General features: G+C 40.1%; 2 protein-coding genes across 15 annotated transcripts in view; both read left to right on the top strand.

Annotated features, from left to right (window-relative positions):
• The window catches only part of LOC127378851 (peripheral plasma membrane protein CASK), a 44,869-nt gene extending 32,977 nt beyond the window's left edge, over nt 1-11,892 (top strand). For 5 of the 14 annotated variants that reach the window (XM_051428146.1, XM_051428143.1, XM_051428151.1 and 2 more), the window contains 7 exons: nt 335-531; nt 1,142-1,257; nt 2,476-2,556; nt 5,863-5,943; nt 7,094-7,296; nt 8,302-8,409; nt 9,981-11,892. In XM_051428146.1, the coding sequence (XP_051284106.1) occupies nt 335-531; nt 1,142-1,257; nt 2,476-2,556; nt 5,863-5,943; nt 7,094-7,296; nt 8,302-8,409; nt 9,981-10,157 (963 nt within the window). In that variant the 3' untranslated portion in view covers nt 10,158-11,892. The remainder of the gene's footprint in view (nt 1-334; nt 532-1,141; nt 1,258-2,475; nt 2,557-5,862; nt 5,944-7,093; nt 7,297-8,301; nt 8,410-9,980) is intronic. The other 9 variants (XM_051428153.1, XM_051428149.1, XM_051428152.1 and 6 more) reach the window with 3 other exon arrangements.
• Nucleotides 11,893-19,399: 7,507 nt separating this feature from the next.
• On the top strand, nt 19,400-23,741 carry LOC127378854 (nuclear receptor subfamily 0 group B member 1). The gene is made up of 2 exons (XM_051428160.1): nt 19,400-20,079; nt 20,177-23,741. Exons 1-2 carry the CDS (start codon nt 19,533-19,535, stop codon nt 20,428-20,430), a joined length of 801 nt encoding a protein of 266 aa, XP_051284120.1. The 5' UTR covers nt 19,400-19,532; the 3' UTR covers nt 20,431-23,741.
• The last annotated feature ends 410 nt before the right edge of the window (nt 23,742-24,151 follow it).

Below are 24,151 nucleotides of genomic sequence, written 5' to 3'. Positions count from 1 at the left end.
AAAAGCCGTCGATAAAACGGATACTCCCACAGGCAGAGATGTGCTTTGGTCGACCATTTTCGTCTTGCTGTTCATGTATCTGAATGTCTGTGCCCTTTCCTGCTTTGGCTTTTACACTACGCTCTTGATGTTCCCTCTGCTGTCTTTTTATCTTTTAATGACAAACGTCAGCGCCGCATTTCTAACTCCGTAACGATTGAGCAGCCAGTCTCCTTTCATATGGGCAGCTTGGCCCATCATATTCTTTCCCATATATTCTCCTATGATCGCAACGCTATTGTTTCCCGCTGTGTCAGCACCTAAGAACTTTTGTCTCGCTGTCCTGCCCTTACAGATTTATGTACGTGCTCAGTTTGAGTATGACCCGGCGAAAGACGACCTCATCCCATGTAAGGAGGCAGGCATTCGCTTCCGGGTGGGTGACATCATTCAGATCATCTCCAAGGACGACCACAACTGGTGGCAGGGAAAGCTGGAGAACACCAAGAATGGCACCGCAGGCCTCATCCCCTCACCTGAGCTGCAGGAGTGGTGAGTAAAACACCTAAAAAACAAACACTTTTATCTGTACTGTGCTTTTAGGTACATTCACACTCAGTTTCTAGTTTATTAGGTACACAACAGCCCTGCAACAAGTCCCACCATGAAGGTTATAAGGTTCAGTTTTTGTTGTTGACAAGGTTTTGAATTGTGTCAAACTGAATGTTATAACCTTCATGAAGTTAGGCCTTACTGCAGCATTCATTACCAATAAGCACCTTTTTTATAGACGTTTTTCACTGCAGCCATTTTGACATGAAATAGCAGGGTAAACACAGGTGTTACCAATGATATTAATTAAGGTTCAGTTCCATTTATGGTAGCATAGTCTTACCAGTGATCCAACATGTGCTATAGCAACAAAACTTTAATTGGTAACACCTGTGTTTATCCTACTATTATTACTATTACTAAAAGGTCTATGAACAGTTTTCAGTGGCTTAAAAGTTATGGCTATGACTGGCTACTTCTATAACATGGGCTAAGAAAGCATTGTAAGATAAATAAAATATTTACTTCATGTTTGAGCATCTATAATAATAAATCTTGAATTGCAGACAAGGACAAAGCCATTTAATTAAACAGTCTGTGTTCTTTTCAGGCGTGTGGCGTGTATAGCAATGGAGAAGACCAAACAGGAACAGCAGGCCAGTTGTACCTGGTTTGGTAAGAAGAAGAAACAGTACAAAGACAAGTACCTGGCCAAGCACAATGCAGGTAAGCCAACAAATGGTGCAACAGAGCTAAGCTAACCCACTACAAGCATTTGATAGCTCACTAAGGCAAAAGGGAAGTTTTCCATCTGACTAAGTGTGATGCAACACATAATTGAATTGTGAGCACAACCTCACTTGTTGGTGATTCTGTAGTACTTTTGTAGCATTTAAAAATCTGATGGTTTTTACTGAAGTGTTTTAAAGGGCATGTGGGATAAATAATGACATTGTTGCACCTTTGTATTGTCCGGTACGTGTAACTGCTGCACGCCTGTTCTCCCTCTGACAGACCTCTCCTACTGCTGTCTCAAGTCACTAACAGCATTGCAATTAATTTTGATTTTTACAGTTTTTGTTATGCTGTTATTTTTGTTCAATTTGTCTCCTTTTATGGTGTCTTTTTATTAACCCTTCCGCTCCCACCCTTTGTCCATATTTCATGCTGTCTCTTACCCAATGACATGGCTGCATGTAAGTAACTCCAGACAGCTGACACCCAGCTTCTGTGTTTTTCTTCCTCCTCTCTCTGCTTTTAAACCTCGTCCTCTTCCTAATGTCTCCTTGACTTTCCAATGACAGCTGCTTTGTTTGGTTTGTTATAAGAAATGTAATTCAAATTGAAGAGATGCTAGTCAGCTCAGCTTGGTTATGTTTTTCTGTCTGACCAAGGTTAGTGCAAATAAGCACGTTTTAATGCTTTCTCAAGGTAGCTGACCTTCCTCAAGTCTGCTAGGTGCTTGTTTGCTAGCAGTTGATGTACATTATGGCATCATTTGAATAACTCTGCTTTAAATATTGAAAACCCATTTAATTTAAGCCACAGGGACAAAACATTGAAATGAATGTTAAAATCTCATTAGCAGTGGCATTGCTTGTGTCCCCTCTGATTCTCTATTAGGTTTGCATTTATTTATTGAGATACATTCATTGTGGAGTATGTTCATTACTGGGAACTGATGCCGTACAACAGCCCTGCAATAATTCATACCTTCATGTCGAATGTTGAGTTTTTGTTGAAACTGCTTTTAGAGTGTCATTCTGTGGTAAACACCGTTGCACACTAAAACTAAGCGGAATTAACACCTCTGTTTTAAAAAAACTCCTGAAATAGGAATTATTGCAGGACTGTTGTAATACCTATAGAGTCAGTTGGATTCATTTTCTATACAAACATGCTTTTATATAGCTGCAATCCTAATGTTTTTCCTCTGTTCTGCAGTGTTTGACCAACTAGACCTGGTGACTTATGAGGAAGTGGTCAAACTGCCATCGTTCAAGAGGAAAACACTGGTTTTGCTTGGTAAGTAAACACAGTAAAAGTAGCGTTCATTTGTGTAGGGCAAGAAGTGGTTCATTCTAACCAAACACTGATTACAGATGTTCCTTTGGTGTCTGGTTGGACAGAAAACCCTCAGATTCTCAGCCTGTTTTTACATTACAAACTTTAAATATAATCTTAACTCAAGGTCCAGATGCAACCCCATCTGGGTTCAAGGATAGTCTTTGGGTGTGAATGCCCTCTTCTCCTTCCATCCACTAACTCCTGGTTGACTGGTTTTGGGCTGGTGTTTGTTTCCAGTAATCAACCAGTCTCTTGTCCTTACACCAATGTACTGTGTTACCTATGGCTGTTGCATGAGATGTACCAACAAAGATCTTCAGGATTTTAATGTCTCTTTGTGACTCTGGTAGTCCCTGTTAAATTGGCACCCTGTACCCGTTGGCCTGAAGTGGCCCCCAGGCAAGCTGCATCTCTCCCTCTATCCTTCACACTGACAAGGTGTTCACCTCTGATCTTTATGTTGTAAATGGAGATGTAGGATGTGTGAGTAGTTTTACAAAACACATTTCTATACTCCTGTCAGCACCAGATGTGAGGTGGAGAAGAAGCACTTTTTTAAAATGTTCCATGTACAAGTTCTCTACAATAGTACAAATAAATTGTGCCAAGGTGCAACTCTAGCAGATCAGATCAGGTCACTACTGCCAGCCTCATATTGCTTTATAGGATCTGACTTGAGTTTACTCTAGGTGTTATCATCACTTAAAAGCACATGGGCTTTTGTTTCATACATCTCAGTATTCATTACAACTGTTACCCTCCCCTTTGTCTGCTGGTAAGACAGTGATGGAATCATTCTTCTGGGTATTATTGAGGCTGTTTAGCTTTAGGAAAAATCTCCACCAATTCTTGTCTACATGCAAGCTCAGAAGCTGTTATTTAATTCACCAAGACTTCTTTCAGTTTTTGGCCTTGTCAGCTCACATTCAGATGCTCATTTTATTAGCATCTTTACATTTAGTCTCATTGAATATTTTCTTTCAAGTCTGTGCTAGGTGATGAAACAACAACATTGATTTTAGTGTTGGAATTTTGTTCAAATTTCCCCCAAAAGCACTATGCAATCCTCACGTGCAACAATTTCCTCTCCAAAATTGTGTCTGATGATGTAAGCTATGCTCAGTGCTACAGTATAACAATCATTTGGATATTTAACTGTCTGTGGTTCTTTCACTGTGCAATGTATGCTATAATCTTCCATGCTGGTCCAACACAGAAGAGGGAAGTTAAAAAAAAAAAGTGGTCAAAATTGAACAGTAAAAGAACCACATACTTTCCAACCTTTTGATGTGTACAGTGACATTGTACTGACAAGCATTGAAGAATAGGTTTATTTTCATACAGTACTCAAATTCCCATATGTGCAATGAATCTCCATACTAATCGTGAAGCAATACCTACACTGTAAGAAATGGTGTTTAAAATCCACAGTCTTTGTTCTGTGCAGAATTCATTTTAAAGATAGCTAAAGCTTGGTAAGCTACAGTGGCGGGACAAATCCAGGCTAACTGAGACTGTTGAAGCCTCACTGAATGCATTTTTGCAAGGACAAAGAACTGACTATTGTGACCACCATTTTAAACAGTGTGGTTGTTCTTCATATGCAATATGGCAACCAATAACTATCCCAAAGTACATACAGCATGTGAGTATTATATAAAGATAGCCCACAACATTTTGAGGAAGCAAGAAAAAAAGATTTCTGGAAGTGCACGGTTTTCTTTAACTTTGTTTCAGTTGGAGGAAGAGAAATCCAACAAATTACAACACACCCAGGCTATGTTGTTGCATCACGTAGTGCAGGCATAACAATGCATTCTGTGAGGCTAAGCAAGAAATAGACAACCACAGAAACTGTGTCTAACTTAGTTTCTGAGAACCATTGACAATGTGAGCTGAAAAGTTGTGCAAGGGTATGAACTTCTGAGGAAGCTATGGTGAAGTCATACTAGCAACTGAGCTTGTATGTCAACACATTAAAAACAAGAAGGATTTCCAAAGTCATCGCTTGTACCAAAAAGAGGATTCCCCTACCATCCTACTGTTGGACAATGAGAAGATACCAGTTGAAATTTTGTGAATAGCACATATGTTAAATTTAAGTCAGATCCCACAGAGAAGGGATACAAGGCAGAGTCAGCAGCAGATGTAAAGCTGTCAAAGCTGTACAGGCTACGCACAACTTAATCTTAAAAATCGTGCAGATTGACTTGATCTGAAAATGCGTCACAGAAACTGGCATCCTTTCTGATATCAGTGCACCATTAACTAGAATTACTATGAAGTGAATAAAACCACAAGACCACAGCTGATGAGATAGAACCAACCTTAATCTCTCTGATCTGACCATCCAAACACTACACTTGTAGTGTGACATGGTTTATTTAATGCAAATATTTTTAGAAGAGCTAACTTGTACATGGAGGACAGCTTCTACTCCACCTGACATCTGGAGCCATATATGACAATTTCCTACTGTGACCAGAACAGACAACTCAATCAGTGGAGACTACTGGTGTTGGTACCAGATGTGCTCTGCCTGCCAGATTGGCCCCGGGTCCTGTGTTTACAGATGCCATAACACATTATGATTGGCTTTACTGTGCAGCTCTCAACAGACGTGCATAGAAAGCAAGATGGCTCACTCTTTACCTACTTCCATCATCAGCTCCAGCTGCTTTTCATTCAGAATGTTATTAAGGCCTTTTAAAACTATTTTATTGTCTTCTGGATGCAGTCAGATGAGGTATATGAGTGTATAGTTATGGTGACACATGCATGGACCATACGCTGCAGCTACAAGCACAGCTTTTACATAACATAACTAAGATTAGCAAAAGTGGTGCTAAAGTTAAGTTATTAACATTATCTCAGCTAATACTGAGAAGTAGGGAACTTTCATACAAAAGAATAAAATAATGCATTGTAACACATTGTTTCAGAGCTGAAACAATAGACTGAGTGAACACCAGAGCACACCCAGTCATCAACCAGGAGTCAGGGAAAGGCTAGAGAAATATGAAGACCCTTCATATACTGTATCATTTTGTGGGGCCAAGAAAACTCCAGAAGTAATCCAATCCTTCAGTATATGCATGATCACATTAAAGGTTTTATATTCTATGTACTGACAGAATCAAACAGTATAATCCTACATAAAGGCCCAGTCATGCAAAAAATTAAATACTGTGAAAATGCCAGAATCTTAACAAATACAAAGACTACAAGCATGGATTGACCAACCTATTGTCTCCTTTCATTCAGGTGCACATGGAGTTGGTAGGAGGCACATCAAGAACACGCTCATTACCAAACATCCTGACCGCTTTGCCTACCCCATCCCTCGTAAGGAGACACACACACACACTCACTAATAACATCTACACAGTGTGACAGAACAGCACAGGGTGGTTACATGTCAGAGAAATCGTATCAGATCACACAAGATGCATAAACCGATATCTAGAAACACTCAATCAGCTACTGAAGTAGTTTGAAGTTCCTGTATTATTGTTAGATGGGAACAACAAACTAGAAAATATATCTGCAGACCCCTGCACTATAAATCCACAAAAATGACCTAGAACCATATCCAAGAATATTTGATTTTAAAGGGATATAATGTTTCATGTGTGTATAACACTTAATATAAAGGCAGGCAGGCACACACACACACTAGGACTGTCAACTAAATTCAGTTTTATAATCGGAAATTGGGTGAAAAAATAAACTTTTGATTGTGAAAATGAAAGCTTGGTTGTGGGGAAACAAAAAGGACATTTATTTACCATGATATGTAGGATATGTGGTAATGATAACATAGAATTCACAACCTAACTCGACTGCAGAGAAAGTGATGCGCTCTCTGAGCAATCTAAAAAGCCCTGTTTGGAATTGACTCTTAAGCAGCAAATCATAACAGGAACTACATTGCCTACTACAGGCTGCATAACTACAGCAGCTAACAAGTTAGCTTCCAGTTCAAGCCTTGCATCCAGCTAGGAAAATAAGCTACATTTATTATATGTACCATTATCATTAAAGGAGGCAGAGGAATAGCTCAACACTGAGCAACAGAGTGCAGGACAGTTCAAGTGAAAACAACTGCTTAGCTAGCAGAACTGAATACATGTAAACAACTGGGAGAGAGCTACAAGTGTTTGTCTGAACTAGTATAAGTTATAATGTATAGGGGGAATTATCCGCTGTAATGAAGAATATAACATATATAACTGTTGAGCTAGAGCAGCCAAATACACTACCAGCAACACAGAAGCTCTGATAATGGAAACAATACGCTGACTGCAGCGCGGCAGAGAGCCAGAACACCGTTCGGTCAGTAGACAGAATAGTTATGTTGTATTGGGTTATGGATATAATGCACAATTCAAATAGGTGGAACCTATGTATGTTTTAAATAAATAATAAACATCAACAGCATGAGCACACACAGACTGTCTTCAGTGTAATGTGGTTTTCATCTCTTTCTGCTCAGACACAACTCGGCCTCCTAAGAAAGACGAGGAGAACGGAAAGAACTACTACTTTGTGTCTCATGACCAGATGATGCAGGACATCAGCAACAACGACTACCTGGAGTACGGCAGCCATGAGGATGCCATGTATGGAACCAGGCTGGAGACTATCAGGCAGATCCATGCACAGGGCATGATCTCCATCCTGGATGTTGAACCACAGGTAACAAAAGGTTTATGTATCTGAAAAGTCATTTTCAAACATGCACTTAATAAAAGTACCAGCACTTTTTTACATGACTTCATGTTTAACAAAAGGTCCTAGAGTCACTTATACATAAAAATCATGACAGCAAGCTGATTTGTGAATACAATGCCATCACATCATTGGTCAGTCTACAGCAGCACAAGAACAACAACATCTTAGCACGTGGAGAAAATGTCATTTTCAACCAGGACGCTGTTCATTAATAATCAAAATCAAACTCAACCGCAAATTTAACTGCAAATAAAGTTTGAAAATCAACTGACTGATGCCTTCATCATTATCAATTCTGTTCAAATGATCTGCTGTTTTGTAGCGTTACCACCACAGAAGAAGTAGAGCTTTTTCACTCTCTACTATGCTAGATACCAAATAGCATACACGGGTCCTGTCATGTTGTCAAGTTATGCCATTACAGAACATTACAGTGTCTTTTTTAGGGCTGCACACTATGGTAAAAAACACTGTTGTGATTATTTTTGACATATCACGTTAAGGTTGGGAATGATCATTTTTGCATCACAAATTACATTACTGAAAAAAAAAAAAGATTAAAATCATGATAATCTGATATTTGCTGGTGTTTGTACTGCACATACGTTTTTTTGTTACATCTGGAGAAGAGGATTTGTTGGCCGGGGAATCTCTGCAGCACTACAGTACTTAAAAAACTACAGTACTTAAAAAAAATTCCACTTCAATAATGAATGCAATTTCAATAATGTTTCAATTAATTCTGCAACCTTTTTTTATTTATATATATATATATATATATATATATATATAAAAACACACTAAAATATAGGAAGTTAATGGGCACTGGAAGTTAAAATAAAACTACCCTGATGTTGAAACCTATTATTAGTGATTTGTAATTGTATATAGCACTGGTAGCCAATACTGTTGTGCTTGTTGAAACTTTTGTTTGCATTTTGTTTGGCAGTTTGTTTGAAAGAACTACAGAATTCTCTTTCTGTCTCTAATCAGGCACTAAAGATCCTCAGGACAGCTGAGTTTGCTCCCTATGTTGTCTTCATCGCGGCTCCCAACATCACCCCTGGCATGACTGAGGTACAGTCACACACTTGCTTCCTCTCACACTCTTCCCCACTGTTCTAGTTTTATTTATTTGCACGTACTAACTCCCATTCAGTCACACTGACATTATAGTCTGAACTCAGAGACATTTCAGTCTAATTTGATATCAGATGATGTTGGGACTTTTCTGGCCTACTTCAAAACAAGTGATAATCTTGTGTACTGGCAGTGGTGGTATAAATAAACACTTTGTTGACAAAAGGAAAAGCAGACTAGCTGAATTCAAACAATCCAATCCAGTGTGAAAGCCGCCTTCATTTTTGTATCTGTCATCCTTCTTGCTTCGCTCAGTGTTTCTCTCACTGCACGTGCTCTGTATGCTTTAAGCATGTTTGTGTTTTCTTTGGCATGCCTATTTTCATTTGCACCCAAGGTTCCAAAGTGGTGCAGGAAACTACCAGTAAGTAGTGGTTAAACGTGTGAGTTGAGCTTGTTAGGAGATTGTAGAAAGGCATGTCTGGCCTCTGTGTTTGTGTAGCTCTAGTACTCGTCCAGCTTTGTCCACTCGTATTCCCCTTGATTTCCTCTAAATCCTCTAATCCCTCTAATAATCCTCTTTAATTGTGTGCTCTCTCAGTAGTGCATCTTCATTTTTGATGCAACGTTTTCTCCTTTGGCCCAACCCTGCCTGTCCATTTCATTTGTCCTTCCTCTTTGTTGGACGACTTGGGGGGATATCCAATTGCAATTTTCTGATCAGTATTGTGATTTAGACCAACTTCAGGCTTGAATTTGTGGTCTACATAATATGAAGCAATATTTAGATCGTACTGTATGTTGTTTAAGCAGCATAGCTACTTTCTTAACTAAACAAGCTCACTTTTACAGGGTGTCTGCTGAGTCATAAAGTCTTAAAAGCCATCATCTGAATTTCAGTAATTTTTAAATACGTTAAAAATTTATTGGATTACAGAAATTAATGTTACTGCTATGAAGTTGCGTTTTCTCTTTCTCACTTTTAAATATGTTCCGGGGAAATAATTTGTATTGATCATACACTGTAACAATTACAGAATAAAACCGACATGGAACCAATATTGAATTTCCTTCGTACTTTTTGCCAGTATGGATGTAAAATAGGTCTTAAAAAGCCTAAAATTGAACCCGTTGAAAGAAACAAAGAAACTCTGCTTTTAGTACGAGTATGATCATATTACTGGTTAATAATTGTCAAAATTTACAACATTTAAAAAATGTGTTATATTTACTGATAACAGCAACACATTTACAATAGTGAAGTGGCTTATCTAGAGGAAGAATCATCGCTGTGTTGGTGTTATTTAATCAACAAAACAACAAGAAAGTTCAAGCTTGAAACAATCTTTGGCAAGAGGAGATTGACCAGACCCATTTATGAAATTATTCAGTCAACTACAGCTCAATCAAATGTCGACATTAACCTCTTCCATCATAAGACGTTGCAAATACTGTAAGTTACTACAAGTTTTGCCAGTCAAACATATAGAAGTAGACCACAAACAGCCTGAATGCGCCACAACCAGTCATTTAACCCTCTCTCTCCGTTTCTCCTCAATCACACTCAGGATGACTCTCTTCAGCGGCTTCAGAAGGAATCAGAGATGCTGCAGCGGACCTACGCTCACTACTTTGACCAGACCATCATCAACAACGAGATTGATGACACCATCCGACTGCTGGAGGAGGCTGTAGACCTGGTGTCCACCACTGCTCAGTGGGTCCCCGTCTCCTGGGTCTACTGACATACACTCAACGGCAATTCGCTTATCGCCCTGAACGATCCATCTCTGATCCAACGCGGATGCTAAACTTTGGTCAAATCCCCTTGAATCACGTCTCTCATCGGAATCATACATTTCTGTAGATACACTGTTGTTGAAAAAGAGGGAAATGAAGAAACTAATGACTCACTACAGAGACCTCATCCTGCCCCTACCCACTTTTTCTCAACAGCCTCAAAGGCATATTGTTGTGTACATATATACATATATATATAAACGATAAAAAACTAAGTGAATATGGTTCTGTCCTTATATAGTGGAAGGGTGGGCAGTGGAGGGGCAGTGTGGTAGATATTTTGTACTTTTCTTTTGTAATTGATGGATGGGTGGTAATATTGGAAAGGCAATAGCGAGCATGACCATAAAGCAGTCTTATGTGGGTGCCTGTGTGTGTGTTGACCTTTAAAGGCACTTCTTGTGGTACTCTGTGTCCTCCCCTCCAACATCCCCCAATCTCCTCGGCCCCTGTGACAAACAAGCCGAACTCTGAAGCACATTAGAAGCTGCTATAGTGGCAACAAGTAACTCCCTCAGCTCCAAATGCAAGTTTGAGTGAAGCAAAAAGCACAGGAAACTTGGCAGTTTCTTTCTCCCTCACCCACCCCCAGCCCTTTATTTATTTCACTGGCCCTCTGTGCCTGTCAGTTTGTTGAAGGAGCACACTGCATCCCTCTACGCTGTCTTTCTGTGTGTTGCTGTAGCCTCTTGTACCATGCTTCCCTTCTCAACCTCTGATGGTCTTTGTTTACATCTCAGTTTGCACAAAATGGACAATGAAGAAGACGTGCTGCATCTCGTCACCTCACAGTTTTCATTTGGTCTTGCCTACTCTCTTCTGGCTGTGTTTACCCCTCTCCCTCTACCTGAAATGCTAATCAGTGGTCAGTGGACCTGGAATATCGTTTTAAGGGCATGGCCAGCTATGAAAAAGCAAATACATCCACCACTAATCATGGCTCCTGAGCTGGAAGACAAAAAAAGAGAAAGGAAAAAAAAACTGAACGGAAAGGAGAAAATAAACTGCCTTATCAGAGCCTCGGGGAAGAAGTTGGTAACACCTATGCACACCCCTGGTTTCTGCCAGGCAGACCGCCACGACAACCATTTTCTTCTTTCCTCGCACTCAAACAGTGAGCCACACTTGTTAAAATGAAAAGTGTTCATAAGGAATGTCTGTGTGGAAGGGGAGGGCCTCATGTAGGTGGGATTAATCCAATCCTAGAGCCACCATTTTGGAACTGTTAACTGTTGTCTTTAAAAATATAAGGAGTATTCTTGTTTTGAGGGAGAGAAAAATAACTCTAAATTTTGTGTGTAAATGTTTCAATGGTGCGTACGTCATACGAGTGAATTACCAAGAGCCAGTGTATATTAATCCTTAAAAGAAGCTCAGTATGTGACATAACCTCTTCATGCTTTACCAGAAGTGGCACAGCGCCACCCCGCCTACAGTAACTCAGTATACAGACAGTTGAAGGGTCTTTAAAAAAAATTAAATACAATTTAAAAAAAGTCAATATTTCCAACTGTGTGGTGTGGTTGCTGCTGTTCCACTTCAAGTAAAGTGTTTTCATTTCAAGTCCTGTGTAAATTACCTCTGCAAATGACAAAAGCAGCTCTTCTGTATGAAATGTTGTTCTTTTTTGTTATTTCATTTTTAAAAAAAATATATTTCCTTTTACGTGTTTAAAGTAAACTGCCTCGTCTTCCTTCGGATTCTTTTCTGAAAAGTGTGCAACTTAATGTGTGCGTACAATCATCTTGTTGTATTTTACATACAGATTTAAAAAAGGGATTTAAATCAGTCCAACACACTGTAGAGCTGCTTTAAAAAGACTGTTTGCAAAACAAACTTAATTTCTGTTTCTCGCTGCTCTGCAACAAGTGAAGATTTATCTATTGGATTTCTCAATGATCCGATTTTAATGAGAGACGCTTCCACAGACACGACTATGTAAATCTACTCTACATTCAATGTCATGCCCACAAGGAAAGCGCAATGAAGGTCTATATAAAATCACATTCTCCTCATTAATAATACAGCATTGCATTGTTTGTTGTAGTTATAAACTCATTGATATCCTCGTGCAAAAATAAAGCTCAGTTCAAACAGCTGCCAGGCCCTGGTTAAATAACACAGGAACACCTAATAAACAGATTTCTTTCTGCCTGTATTGATTTGAAGCACAGTTTTCAAGGAGAGACAAGGGTCTGGTCATTAAAAGAGGATTGCAGAGCCTCAGTGGAATCTGTTTAGGCTTTACTGGTTGAATCCAAGGCCAGTGCTGCTATAGATTGATAAGTACGTAATAATTAATTTGTACATGCACAAGTTGATTAAAGTGATTTTTGGTCATTCAGTAGATTGACCATTAAAATGCTGCTCAAATCTGGGCCATCATAATAAACCTTTTGTAGTCTGTGTAGGGATAATGCAGCTTACAGTAGTACATTATATCAAGACATTTTAACTCACAAATGTCCAAGTTCATTAAAAAAACTTTTAATACATTACATTTTAATTCAGTTATTTTAACGACTGCATATGGCAAAAGAGCAAGTTGAATAGCTTATTTCACCTCCTAACCAAATGTTTGCTGTCAAATTCATATTTGATGCCTCTGTTTTTTCCCCTCTGTGCCTGTCGGGCTGTTCAAATCAAACAGGAACATATAAGGACTACAAATAAGTCTTGTTTTAAAAAACACACAAACCGGTTGCCCCTACAAGCACAACACAAAGAATGAGTTCAGACGGAGTTCAGAATAATGAATATCAAAGCTGCAGACTGAGGTTCGGTCATCAAGGACATGTTGAGTGTCTGCCTGCAGGCTTCAATCCAATCAGTGATGTGCTGGAAGAAGCTGCACAATATGAGCCGTGTAGGACGTTTCCACAGTCTCTAGTTTAAAACAGGACACCACAATCAGGAAGCAAGAACACAAGTCACACATTCTGCCACCCTACAAGCTGCTGGGCCTGAGGTGTAAAAAATAAATCAAATTAAATTAAAAGAATCTTCAGACAAACTCTCAGTTATTTCTAGTGGTATTTAGCAATGCTGGGGTTGCCCAGTGTTTTCTCTGAGAAAGAAAAAATCTCTTTTCATTTCCATTTAGCCAAATAAATATTCCATTCATTCAATTCTTCATTATAAAAGTCTGGACAGACATGGATGTAAACTACTACTTTCTACCAAAGAAATACTCTCTTTAAGAACTGTGCATGTGTTCTGACAGGAACACTGATTATGTTGAATATTTTAAATGTAATTATTTAATGCTGAGCAAAAACAATTCCACTGTATTCTGGTGGAGGCAGAAAATATATTTGAGAATATCTAAAAATCTACAAATTACATAAAAAGGTGCAATTTAGGTTAACTGACCCTTTAAATGAGGTGCACAGAAACACAATTTTGATAAAAAGGCTCATGGACAGAGGTGGGAGGACAGTCAGATGGCTGGGCAGGCAAGGGACAACAGAGACCGGGGGGACAACAGAGACCGGGGGGACAACAGAGACCGGGGGGACAACAGAGACCGGGGGGCCAGAGATGATTCACTCTTTAGGAAGGACTGACTTGAAGCAAGTGTCATATATACAGATTAAACACATATAATAGTAAATTATAATATACAATATGGAGAAAGCAAATGGACAATGTCCAAATAGCAGGCTGGAGGCTCGCTGACTCAGTCTGGTTGGAGGCTAGCCAACCCTGGAGTGCTACACTGCTGGGAAGCAAGCAGGCAGGCAGCCAGCTGAAGACACAGCTGGAGACCAGGGGCAGGTGGTCAGAGCAGTGGAGAAACCACAATGCTGAGCAGCTTATGCAACCTACGACCTCTGGAACCGTCCACACAAGGCTTAGTTAGCTTTAAGTGTCCTGCTGTCAGGATGGTTATACAGGTGTTGCACTGCTGGCTCAGCAGGTACATACAACCTGTGAGGCTGCAGGAACCTGTGGAGGCTGGAAGCTAGACAAGTCACATCATTTATAGCCTCAAAGGGCTCCAAAATCTGTACAAAATGTGACACCCTTTATTCTTAAAGCCTTGAATTGGATGAATTGGATAAAGGGATGAACCACAGGAATAGCAATACAGGAGGGATCACTCTTACAAAGAGAACAGCTGGCCAGTAAATGTCATACAGAGCAGATAAAATAACAATATTAAACTTGGAGGAACAGAACGACAGTAGCTGAATAGCAGGTTGGAGGCTAACCGACTGGGAGACCAGCTACAGGGTAGAAGAGGACAAGGAACTATCAGGCTTCTGCTAGGAGACAGAATGAGCTCAGGAGCATCAGAAGCAGAGTGACACCTCCATCTGAAGAAAGCAAGCCTATTGGCAAACTCTGGGTCCTGTCTGCACGAGAGCCGGGAGCCTCAGCAAAGCCTGGCTCTTCATTTAGGAAAATGTCCTCAGTGATCCCCACATGATGCCAAGGGAATGGTAGCAAGTGAGTCCACTTCTGTCCAGATCATACTGTGATGTTTCATTTAGGTGTGGACTCCAAAGAAGAACTCGGATGCGAGTACAGGATGTGAATGAGGTCAATGTACAGAAAATGTCCAAAGGGGGAGCAGGCAAACAGGAAAAATCCCCAAAACAAGCAGCATTTTTATCAACCACTAGATTTCCAAGGTTTTTTTTTTTTTTACCTCAAGCGATTTTCAATTGATATACAGATTCAAGGTTAACATGCTGAAGCGGGAAAGCCTGAGAACATTCTGGCCCTGCTCAAGTCTGACCAAACTCATAGTCACTCATAAAACATGGTCATCAAGTAAAAACAGCCCGTTTTTCTAGACTCCTGAAAAGCTGACACTTTGGAGATAAAAGGTCTTCCCCTGACAGCAGTGATATGCTGCCTGTCCATTTGCCTGCTGTCCAAGGTTGAATCTATCAGTCTTGTGAGATGCGAAGAGCTGAAAGGTGACTGATGTTGTCCCTCAAGAGACAGACGGACAGGCCTGATGGAATAACTCAGTGCTAAATGGAGCGGGCAGTTTGCTGGCTCATCTCGGGGCTTCGCTTGGTGGCGGACTGTTGTTTTTCCTCCGCCGTGTGTTTGCAGAGATGGCTGTTAGACTGTGTACGCTGGCTCGGAAGCCCAGATAAGTCACTGCTTGCTCCAACAGTTCTGAATTGGCTGCTTTGAGCTGAGAAAGCAGGAAATCCTGTGATATGATGAGAGGTCAGCAGCCACTTGTAAAGCATTGTCTGGTGGTTGTCTGGTTTTGAGTTGCTGGATATTGGAAGCATTTTCTTCACTCTCATATTGTCTGAGCAACAGTAATAACACCTCTGCAAAGAGTGTGGCAGCTTAACAAGTTTTTAGAGTAAATACAAGCTGTTACCTGTTGGTTATTTACCAAAGGCCTCATTTCACACTACATTGCTGGGGATAAAGAGGTGAACAGTGATGAAATTGATTTGTCATTCATTTACATTACCAGGCTGATGACTAAAACTTGAGTCTACAGTTAAGTTTAAACACAGTATATATACTAAATCATACTTTTTATGCTTCATTATACTTTTGAGAGGCTTTGCAGCTGCCCAATCCAGGCATGTTTATGAGTTCAATGTTCTGCAAAATCATTTTAAGAAACAACAGACATGGATACGACTCGTCCTTCAACCATTCTTTTTTTAAATTCAGAAAGTTAAAGTCCTTCACATTTAATTCAAGTTTAGAAGTTAACAGTGGAATAAGAAGGTGCACTGTTCTGTCAGACAGCAATGCCTCTAGAAGGATTTAGCTTTTTGATTGCTTGAAAGAGATAGCCGAGAAGAGTCATTCTGAAACCTGTCTGGTAAACCACCTATTTCAGATGGGCTGCATCATCGATTTTTTTCCCCTCACATTGAGCATTGCGTGTAACACGTAACGTCTTCTTCTCATAAACTGGATAGACCAAACTGTTACAAAAGGAGAGCTCTCTATGTTTTGACTCAAGGCTTTTCTCTGCATTGGAGTTGTTTTAAGTGCAATGTGAAAAGGTGCAAAAGGCCCTGATGACAAATGAAACTCTTCATAAACAACCCTGAGAAATAGTCAGGGTCATTAGTAAAAACTTTGATGAAAAGCACCTCAGTCCTTCAGAATTCTGGATAAAGTTCATCCCATTTATGTCCTAGAATGATCTTTGTATAATCATCATGATTTGTTCTTGGGTTGAATTCAGACGCATGTTTTCTGCCACACTTCGTTACTATAGAAACTGTTGCCTGTACAAGGAGAAACGTCTGGCCTTGTCAGGTAATTACACACCCAGGGCAGCGTTGCTTTTATGCTTGTGTCACTCTGCTGCTTTGAAACCTGTGGCTGAGGAAATGAAATTAAACTCTAATGTCTACATGCCTCTGGAGAAAAAAAACTACTCATCAGTAGTGATGAGATTCAATGTCAGAAAACTTCACTGTCCTTCAAGGTTGGACAAAAGTAGAGTATTCTGCTGCAAGACTTCTCAACAACAATCTAACATTTCCTCTCCTCTGACCCCCTCTCAAACATCTCAGCCTAAAATTCCTGTCATTAACTGTAAGGATTGTATATGGTCACAGTCCATAATGCATTTTTATGCATGCATTTGATGCTCAAAGAATGCATCCATCATATTACAGCCGCTTCTTTCACAATGTATGTGGGAATGATCTTTTTTACATCACAAACTGAATCTTCATATTATTAAAATCATAATGATGTGAAAGTTTTGGGGGTCTGTACCAAACCAACACGTTCTCTTAAAAGAGATTTGTAGACCAGGGCACCTCTGCAGCACTACACTACGTCATTATCATGCTGTTTATTTGACCTTTATCAAAACATTACAGCTCTTGCAATTTAAATATTGCGATTTTGATAATATTACAATTAATTGTGCAGCCCTAGCTTAACAACAATTAAAGCCCGGCACTGTCTATGGGGTCTTGGATCATATAGAAAGGAGATCTGCAAATAAAGAAAAAACAAAAACTTTTTTGTTGTTTTTTGTTTGATCATTTTCAGTTTCACAAGCCCCAAATGTCAGGAGAGTCACATATGAAAGTATTTCACTTCACATGAAAACAGTGAGTCATTTAGTTTACTGGGCCACCTTTGAACTAAATGTCATAGTGAATACAGTTGAATTAAGAACTTATTCAGTAGGGTTGAGTGAGTACTTGGATATAAATATAGCATAGTAAGTTTTATTTAAAAGCAACGTCTGATATTAGATGATCAACTTCTGCTTAAGCCTGCCCACTTCAATAACAGATACAAACAGATCATTTAGTTGGTTGAACAGATACTGACACATAGACATGGTGCAGACCAGAATTTGAAGCTTAGCTTTACTATCATCATCAAAGATCAGCTGGGGACTATGACGCTACACTATGACAGTACTGGTGGGTTCCTACTGTAAATGCACCCATAAATCCCTGCAATAAAATAAGTATTAAAATACTGTATTATGTAATCATTTTATTCATTTCAACGGATGATAAAAGATGAAAATGAGCCCTATGCTTCGTCCTTGCCTCATGGTTAGCCATGCCTGATTAAAAAAAAGGGGGTAGCTCAGTCCAAGCTACATCTTTTGTAAACAGACTGATTCTACAAGTCATTTCTTACTCAGGTTGGACTGGTTCCAGAGAGAGATAATATTTTGTTTCCTACTGGAATTAGATAAAAACGCTGTTTAAACATTAACAGACAGAAATCAGAATCATTCTAACGTTTAGAAACATGCTAATAGTTATTCAACTGGAAGAGCTGCCAACATACAATCACAACTGCATTTATAAATCCCTATGTGGAGCTAAAGCCTGAAGTCAGCCTTTGCAAACACTCCGTGGTCTGACGTGGTTTGTGTTAATGAAATGGATCTCACATTAACACGAGTCCACGCTGCCCTCTGAAACCCATCTGCAGGACTTTGCTTTGCATAGACAAACAGGATTTCACACTTTAAATTAGGCCTCAGAGACTGAGCAGAGGGTTTCCCCCCACTTATTTATGAAACTTGGAATGTACAATAAGCTTTGTTATCGCTCTGCTGCACTGCACAAACAAGCACATGGTCTTCCTATGCAAAACACTCGGATGATTGATGTTTCACACAATGGAGGTAAGAACCCCCAAAAAGTCCGGCTCAGGGCCCCTCAGTGTCTTGGGCCAGCCCTGACCTGACTTATTACCCTACAATAGGCCTGTTTGAAGGATGTATCAAGCCAGCTACACACAGCTGGAGCCAGACTGGAAGTTGGCTGATTTTGCTTTCAAAATTAAGGCTTCATATGTCAACTACATCCAAACATGTCATGTGAATTGAAAATAAATGATGGATACAACAAGAAGTGTTGGCTGGTTAGTCACTGTTGGCTGTGGGTAACACTTTGTACTAATTTACACCATCTTAAGAACACTCTTCTCTGCAAGTACAAACCCCAAAAACACATTACTCAGAACCCAACGTCACTCTCCACTGCAACTGCACTCTACATTCACAACTGTACCACATAAAACAACAGCAGGTAGGAGCCAGAATTACTCTGAGGTAATTATATTATTACAAATATAATAAAATGTACTTCTGTAACAGTCCAACATAATACAGGGTTTCTGCAGGTTTCAAAAGGTTTGATTTAAGATGTTTAATACCTTTTTAAGACCACTGTGGCAAAAAGAAGTATACAGGATATGAAGAAAAATATATATGGGTTGCTGTAGGTTTCATTTTGTAGTTGTTGCAGTATGATCAATACAATATTTTCCCTAAAACATTAAAATGCAAGACTGAAAATAAAATTAACATCGACTTCATTGAATCAAAATCATATTTAAGACCTTTTAAGGCCTCATATTCAGATTACTAGATTTTACTTTTTAAGACCCCATTGACACCTTATTATAGAGTGGAATATATAATGGTGGACTGTATAGTTAAGTTACAGAACATAAATAAGTACGGTTAGCTTCAGTAAACAAACCCATAATGTATACAGTAACTAACCACTGTTACATATTTACAGAATACAGTTTCATTGAATTTCTGCACATCAATTTTTACTACCTCAAATCCTGTATACAGTATCATATTTTAGAGATATAGGATATGATTATATTATAAAAAGAAAAAGATCTTTCATATTTTTTCGAAAGCATGAGTGACATTATGAGTTACTGCTGGACATTCACCTGCTGCTACGTTCTTATGCTTTTATTGTGAAAATGCTGACCGGACGTATGTTGTCGGTGCCTCAAGTCTAGAATATAAAAAAGATGATATTCGTCAAAACACGCTCATAATCATTGGGGCAGCTTTGAGAAACGTCATGTCGTGTTGTGAGTGCAGAGACCGGGAGGACACGGCGCGGGGGAGCATCCTCTACAGCCTCCTCAACAGAGGCGCTCAGAGCCCGCAGGGACACCTGGAGACCGTCGCCGCGCAACAGCCCTGCTCCTGCGCGACCAGGAGGAAACTGGTCGCCATTCGGGCTCCGCAATTAGTTTTCAAAGCGGCCTCGGAGGTGCTTGTGAAAACTTTCAGATTCGTGAAAAATGTGCCGTGTTTTCGGGGTTTGCCGGCGGAAGACCAGCTCCGGCTTGTGCGCAACAGCTGGGCGCCGCTGCTGGTTTTGGGCATGGTGCAGGACTCCGTGGACTTCGACACGGTGGAGACGCAGCAGCCGAGTCTGTTACACATGATTTTAACTCACAGCAAAGAGCGACAGCAGGAGCGCACTCCGGCAGAGATCCAGGACCCAGGGGTGCCGGTCAGTGACGCGGAAGGGATCAAAATGTTTCAGGTGTGGTGCAGAGGACTGAGGATCAGCGTCAAAGAATACGCGTTTCTGAAGGGAGCGATACTGTTCACCCCGGGTAAGACCACAGATAACTGTAATCCGCGCCTAATTCCCGATCTGTTTGAATCACACTGCAGCCTGTCTGTCTGTCTGTCTGTCTGTCCGTCCTGTAGGAGTGACGGAGTTGGAGTGTCGGGAGTATGTCCAGGCGCTTCAGAGAGAGGCTGAGCGCGCGCTTTACGAGCACGTGAGGACGGTCCACCGGGGTAAAGCGGGCCGGTTCGGCAGACTGCGGGCGGTGCTGAGCGCGCTGCGGTCCATTGAGCCGGACGCGGTGGCGGGACTGTTCTTCAGACCCGTGACCGGGAGCAGCAGCATAGAGGAACATGTGCTCGCTATGTTTTATGGGCGGCAGAATCCACAATAGAGGACTGAGTGATAGATTCAATGTGATCATGTATTCATCTGTCTTTATTTTTACAGAATTTACCGTGAGCTTGCTCAGAGCATCAGCGGCACATTAGGAGTTCTGTTTTTTGTGAGGACACTGAGGAGGCCTCCAGCCAGTCAGTGACACTGACAATGACTCAAAACATCTGTGCTGTTACCTTCTGGCATATTATGCATATTATATTACGCAGCTGTCATTTAATGCCGGTATTCAGCGTGGCGTAACAGTCCTAACAAATCCCTGACTGATTCTGCAGAGATCCAACTCTGACACCAGATGAGACTCAAGAACCAGGTTGCAGAGCATTGTGGGAACAACACGCAGTCTCAATAAGAGCATCGCTTAGGTGACAAAAGTGTAATACAAACATCTGCCTAAACACAGACCTCGCAGTCAAGCTCCATATATCCATCAAATCACAAACCTCCACAGTTTACAGCATCCATAGGTTGAATACATCAACTACAGCTGCAGAGCATCTGCTCCCACAACACAAAGGCATTAAAGCTCCCATTACAATGAGACTACCAAACGCAATATGATTGAAAAAGCACAAACAGTAAGCATTGCCTCATGTTTGAAAAGCAGCGTTCAGAGAACCAGAAGCAAGAGAATCACAGCTTTAGAAAGCAAAGTAGAATAAGTGGTTCCTACCATTGATGCTCAGTTTGACGGGTGGAGGCCATCATCCATCACTTTCTGTAAAGGAAATAAAGAGTTTTAAAAACTAGTTGAAGTAGGCATCCTTTCATTTTACAAGAAAGTGAGTTTGAAGCTTGAAATCTTAATTGCGGGCCATGTAATTGCTGGTTCAGATGCTGTTTATTGCTAAATGAATCGTGGTATTAATGAACAATGCTATCAAACTCCTGCAGATGCACTGTGGTCACTTTAGGGCTGTAAAATCCAACTTATTGCCCCTTAAACACATTGCAAGCAGGCATCATAATCATTAGCACTCAGATGTATTTTTCACAGCTTTTAAATTACTTTCTGTACACACACACACACACACACACACACACACACACACACACACACACACACAAAGTTATGGGTGTCGATTAAAACAGCTGCTACACATTGTAACACACCGGTGGTTTGGGCTCCATCTCCCTGTTCAGACAGCCTCAGTGAATACACCGCCGCTCAGCAAGCATTCGCTCTGGCCGCCTCGTTTCATTAATATCGTCAGGAGCCGGCGCTGAGCTGTTCCTCTTCTTCCTCCTGCTCCCAGGTGCCCAGCGTGCCGTTACCTGGGAAATACCAGCCTGAATTAAACCACAGGAAACAATACTGCAGATTATCCCTCCTGACGCGACGGGACACTGTGTGTTCATTATGTGAATTAACATTTCATGCTGAGTCACCTCCCATGACGCACACTTATTTCCCATCTTTGTCTTAACTTGAAGATGTGTTGTGTGTTATTTGAAGTTTTAATACTGGCTGTGATTATAACGTGTACTCTGTGCTGAACCACCACGCTGCTGTCTCTGTTCCTATAGTGACTTTACTGACTTCAACTGCTTCTGATTTAACATTATGTGACGGCTAAACTTGTTATGATGGATTGAACAGTCTCCTAATTGTTACAGCAAAATTCATTATTAATTTACCTGGCAATTAAAGCCACAAAACACAATTTCCCAGAGCCCACAGAGGCACGTACAGATTGCTCCAAACAACAGTCCAAAACACAAAGAGAAAACAATCTAATATTAAATCTTTTATACACATATCATCTAATATTAAAATTGTTGTTGGTTAATGTTCTGTCGATGAGCTGGCACTAAATATTTTACACATTTAGATCAAATAAACAGTGGGTTGCGTTTTAAAATGTACACAACATTTTGACATGAGCTGCTGTTTACACCACAAGGACCGACAATGCCCTGATTTAAGAACGTTAACGCAAGTAAACACATAGAACCGACCTATTAGTCCGGCTGTTGGTGGCATGTATCGCTGCTGACAGGCTATTGTGGCTTGAGAAATACAGTCCGACTCCCGCAGGAAGTTATACAGGCAGGCATTATTGTTGTGAGAAAGTACAGATACTTGATTCGCTAAACCTTACAGCTTTGTAATCACTGACCACTTGACATTTCTGGTACTTCTTCAGTCAAAGTTCTTCAATTTTCCCTCAAGGCTACCGGCTCCGCATTGTTAAAAGTCAGGTATCAAAGTCTAAAAGTTACCAACTTCACATTTCTGCTGCTTATGACAATGAGCGAATGCTGAGTGCAGCTTCTGAGCGCGTTCTCTCAGGGCTTTTCTTTCCTCCGGATGCAGCCTTTCAAGGCAGCAACAGACGTTTAAGCTTAGCCTTGAGTATTAGCACCACAACCTTGCGAAGCATTTGCATTAATGGCGTTTTCCCCCCTCTCAGCTACAGAGTCTAACACCAGCTAAGCTTGTCTCAGATTACTGTGGTTTCCTTTTGGTGCAGGATCTCACATCACAAACAACAGCAGCAGCCAGTGGAGCTTCCACACTAAATCTCAGGAATACAGGCTGATCCCTGTGTACACAAATACTTCACACTAAATGTGGACCTACACTGGAAGAAATTAACCCTTACCTGTAATGAATACATAGCATTATAACCTTTGATACATGATTATGAAGCTGGATAGATTATTTGATTGGCAGAAAATTGATCTAAACCTACTCTGATCTTGATCTAATTGTTTTAAGTCTTTTATGAAGCAACCCAAACCCCTCTTTAGTTACAGTTTGTTAGGTTTTGCTCTTTCTTTATATTATGTGACAGTAAAGTAAATATCTGAGTTTTGGACTGCTGTCACACACAGCAGGACATGTGAAGACTTCAGGTAGGAAACTGCTATTGTGAGAAATTGAAGCAATGCCACATTGATGAAGGGTCATCAATAAAATGACCCAACATCAACTTTACCATTACTATGGTATTGTTCATAATGTTCATAGAGTTTGACACAACCAGGGGGAATATTTCAATTTACAATTATCTATCTACAGTAAAGGCAGACATGGAATAACTAACATACATCTTATAAGACAGGCAGTGAAACTAAGTTATTACTGTTATACAGTCAACCTAACAAAGTACTACTAGTCTTAATTAAACATTGAACGTCTGCCTATCTTTACTAACATTTACATTTCCTTTCTATCATTACTCTGAATGCTTCAATCTCAGTTCAACTGTTTATACATTGTATATGACTTTGTAAGGTCTGTGCAGGAACACGTGGATGTACTGTGTACTTTACCTATTAACAAGGTTTCAGCCAACTCTTCTCTGGCTCTGGGCTCTTTTATTTCTTTCATTCATTCATTCATTCATTTAATTTAAAGGTATTTTTATTCAACAGAATATCTGTTGAAGGTAGAAATACATGGCATTGGAGCATTGTTAGCCTCACAGGAATATGACAACGAACAAGTGGCATAACTGTGTTGCCATGGTAACTCGTTTTCCCAACACAATAAAAACGTCTTTTACATTTAATATTTACGTTATATTCCCTTTTTTTTATTATTGCTCTGAATATTTATATATCATTTTAGTTGAGCTGTTTATACATTATAGTTATAACATTTAAGGATGAAAAATAGCATTTTAAGTTAGCTAACCGGTGTAGTTGTTAACCTTAAGCTAACTGTTTATGTTTACTAAAGACGTCACGTTACTGCCGTTAAATAAACA

This window comes from Dicentrarchus labrax, unplaced genomic scaffold, assembly GCF_905237075.1.
Source record: "Dicentrarchus labrax unplaced genomic scaffold, dlabrax2021, whole genome shotgun sequence".
Classification (NCBI taxonomy): domain Eukaryota; kingdom Metazoa; phylum Chordata; class Actinopteri; family Moronidae; genus Dicentrarchus; species Dicentrarchus labrax.
Note: the sequence above shows the minus strand (reverse complement) of the source record. Positions and strands in the feature narration are given on the sequence as shown.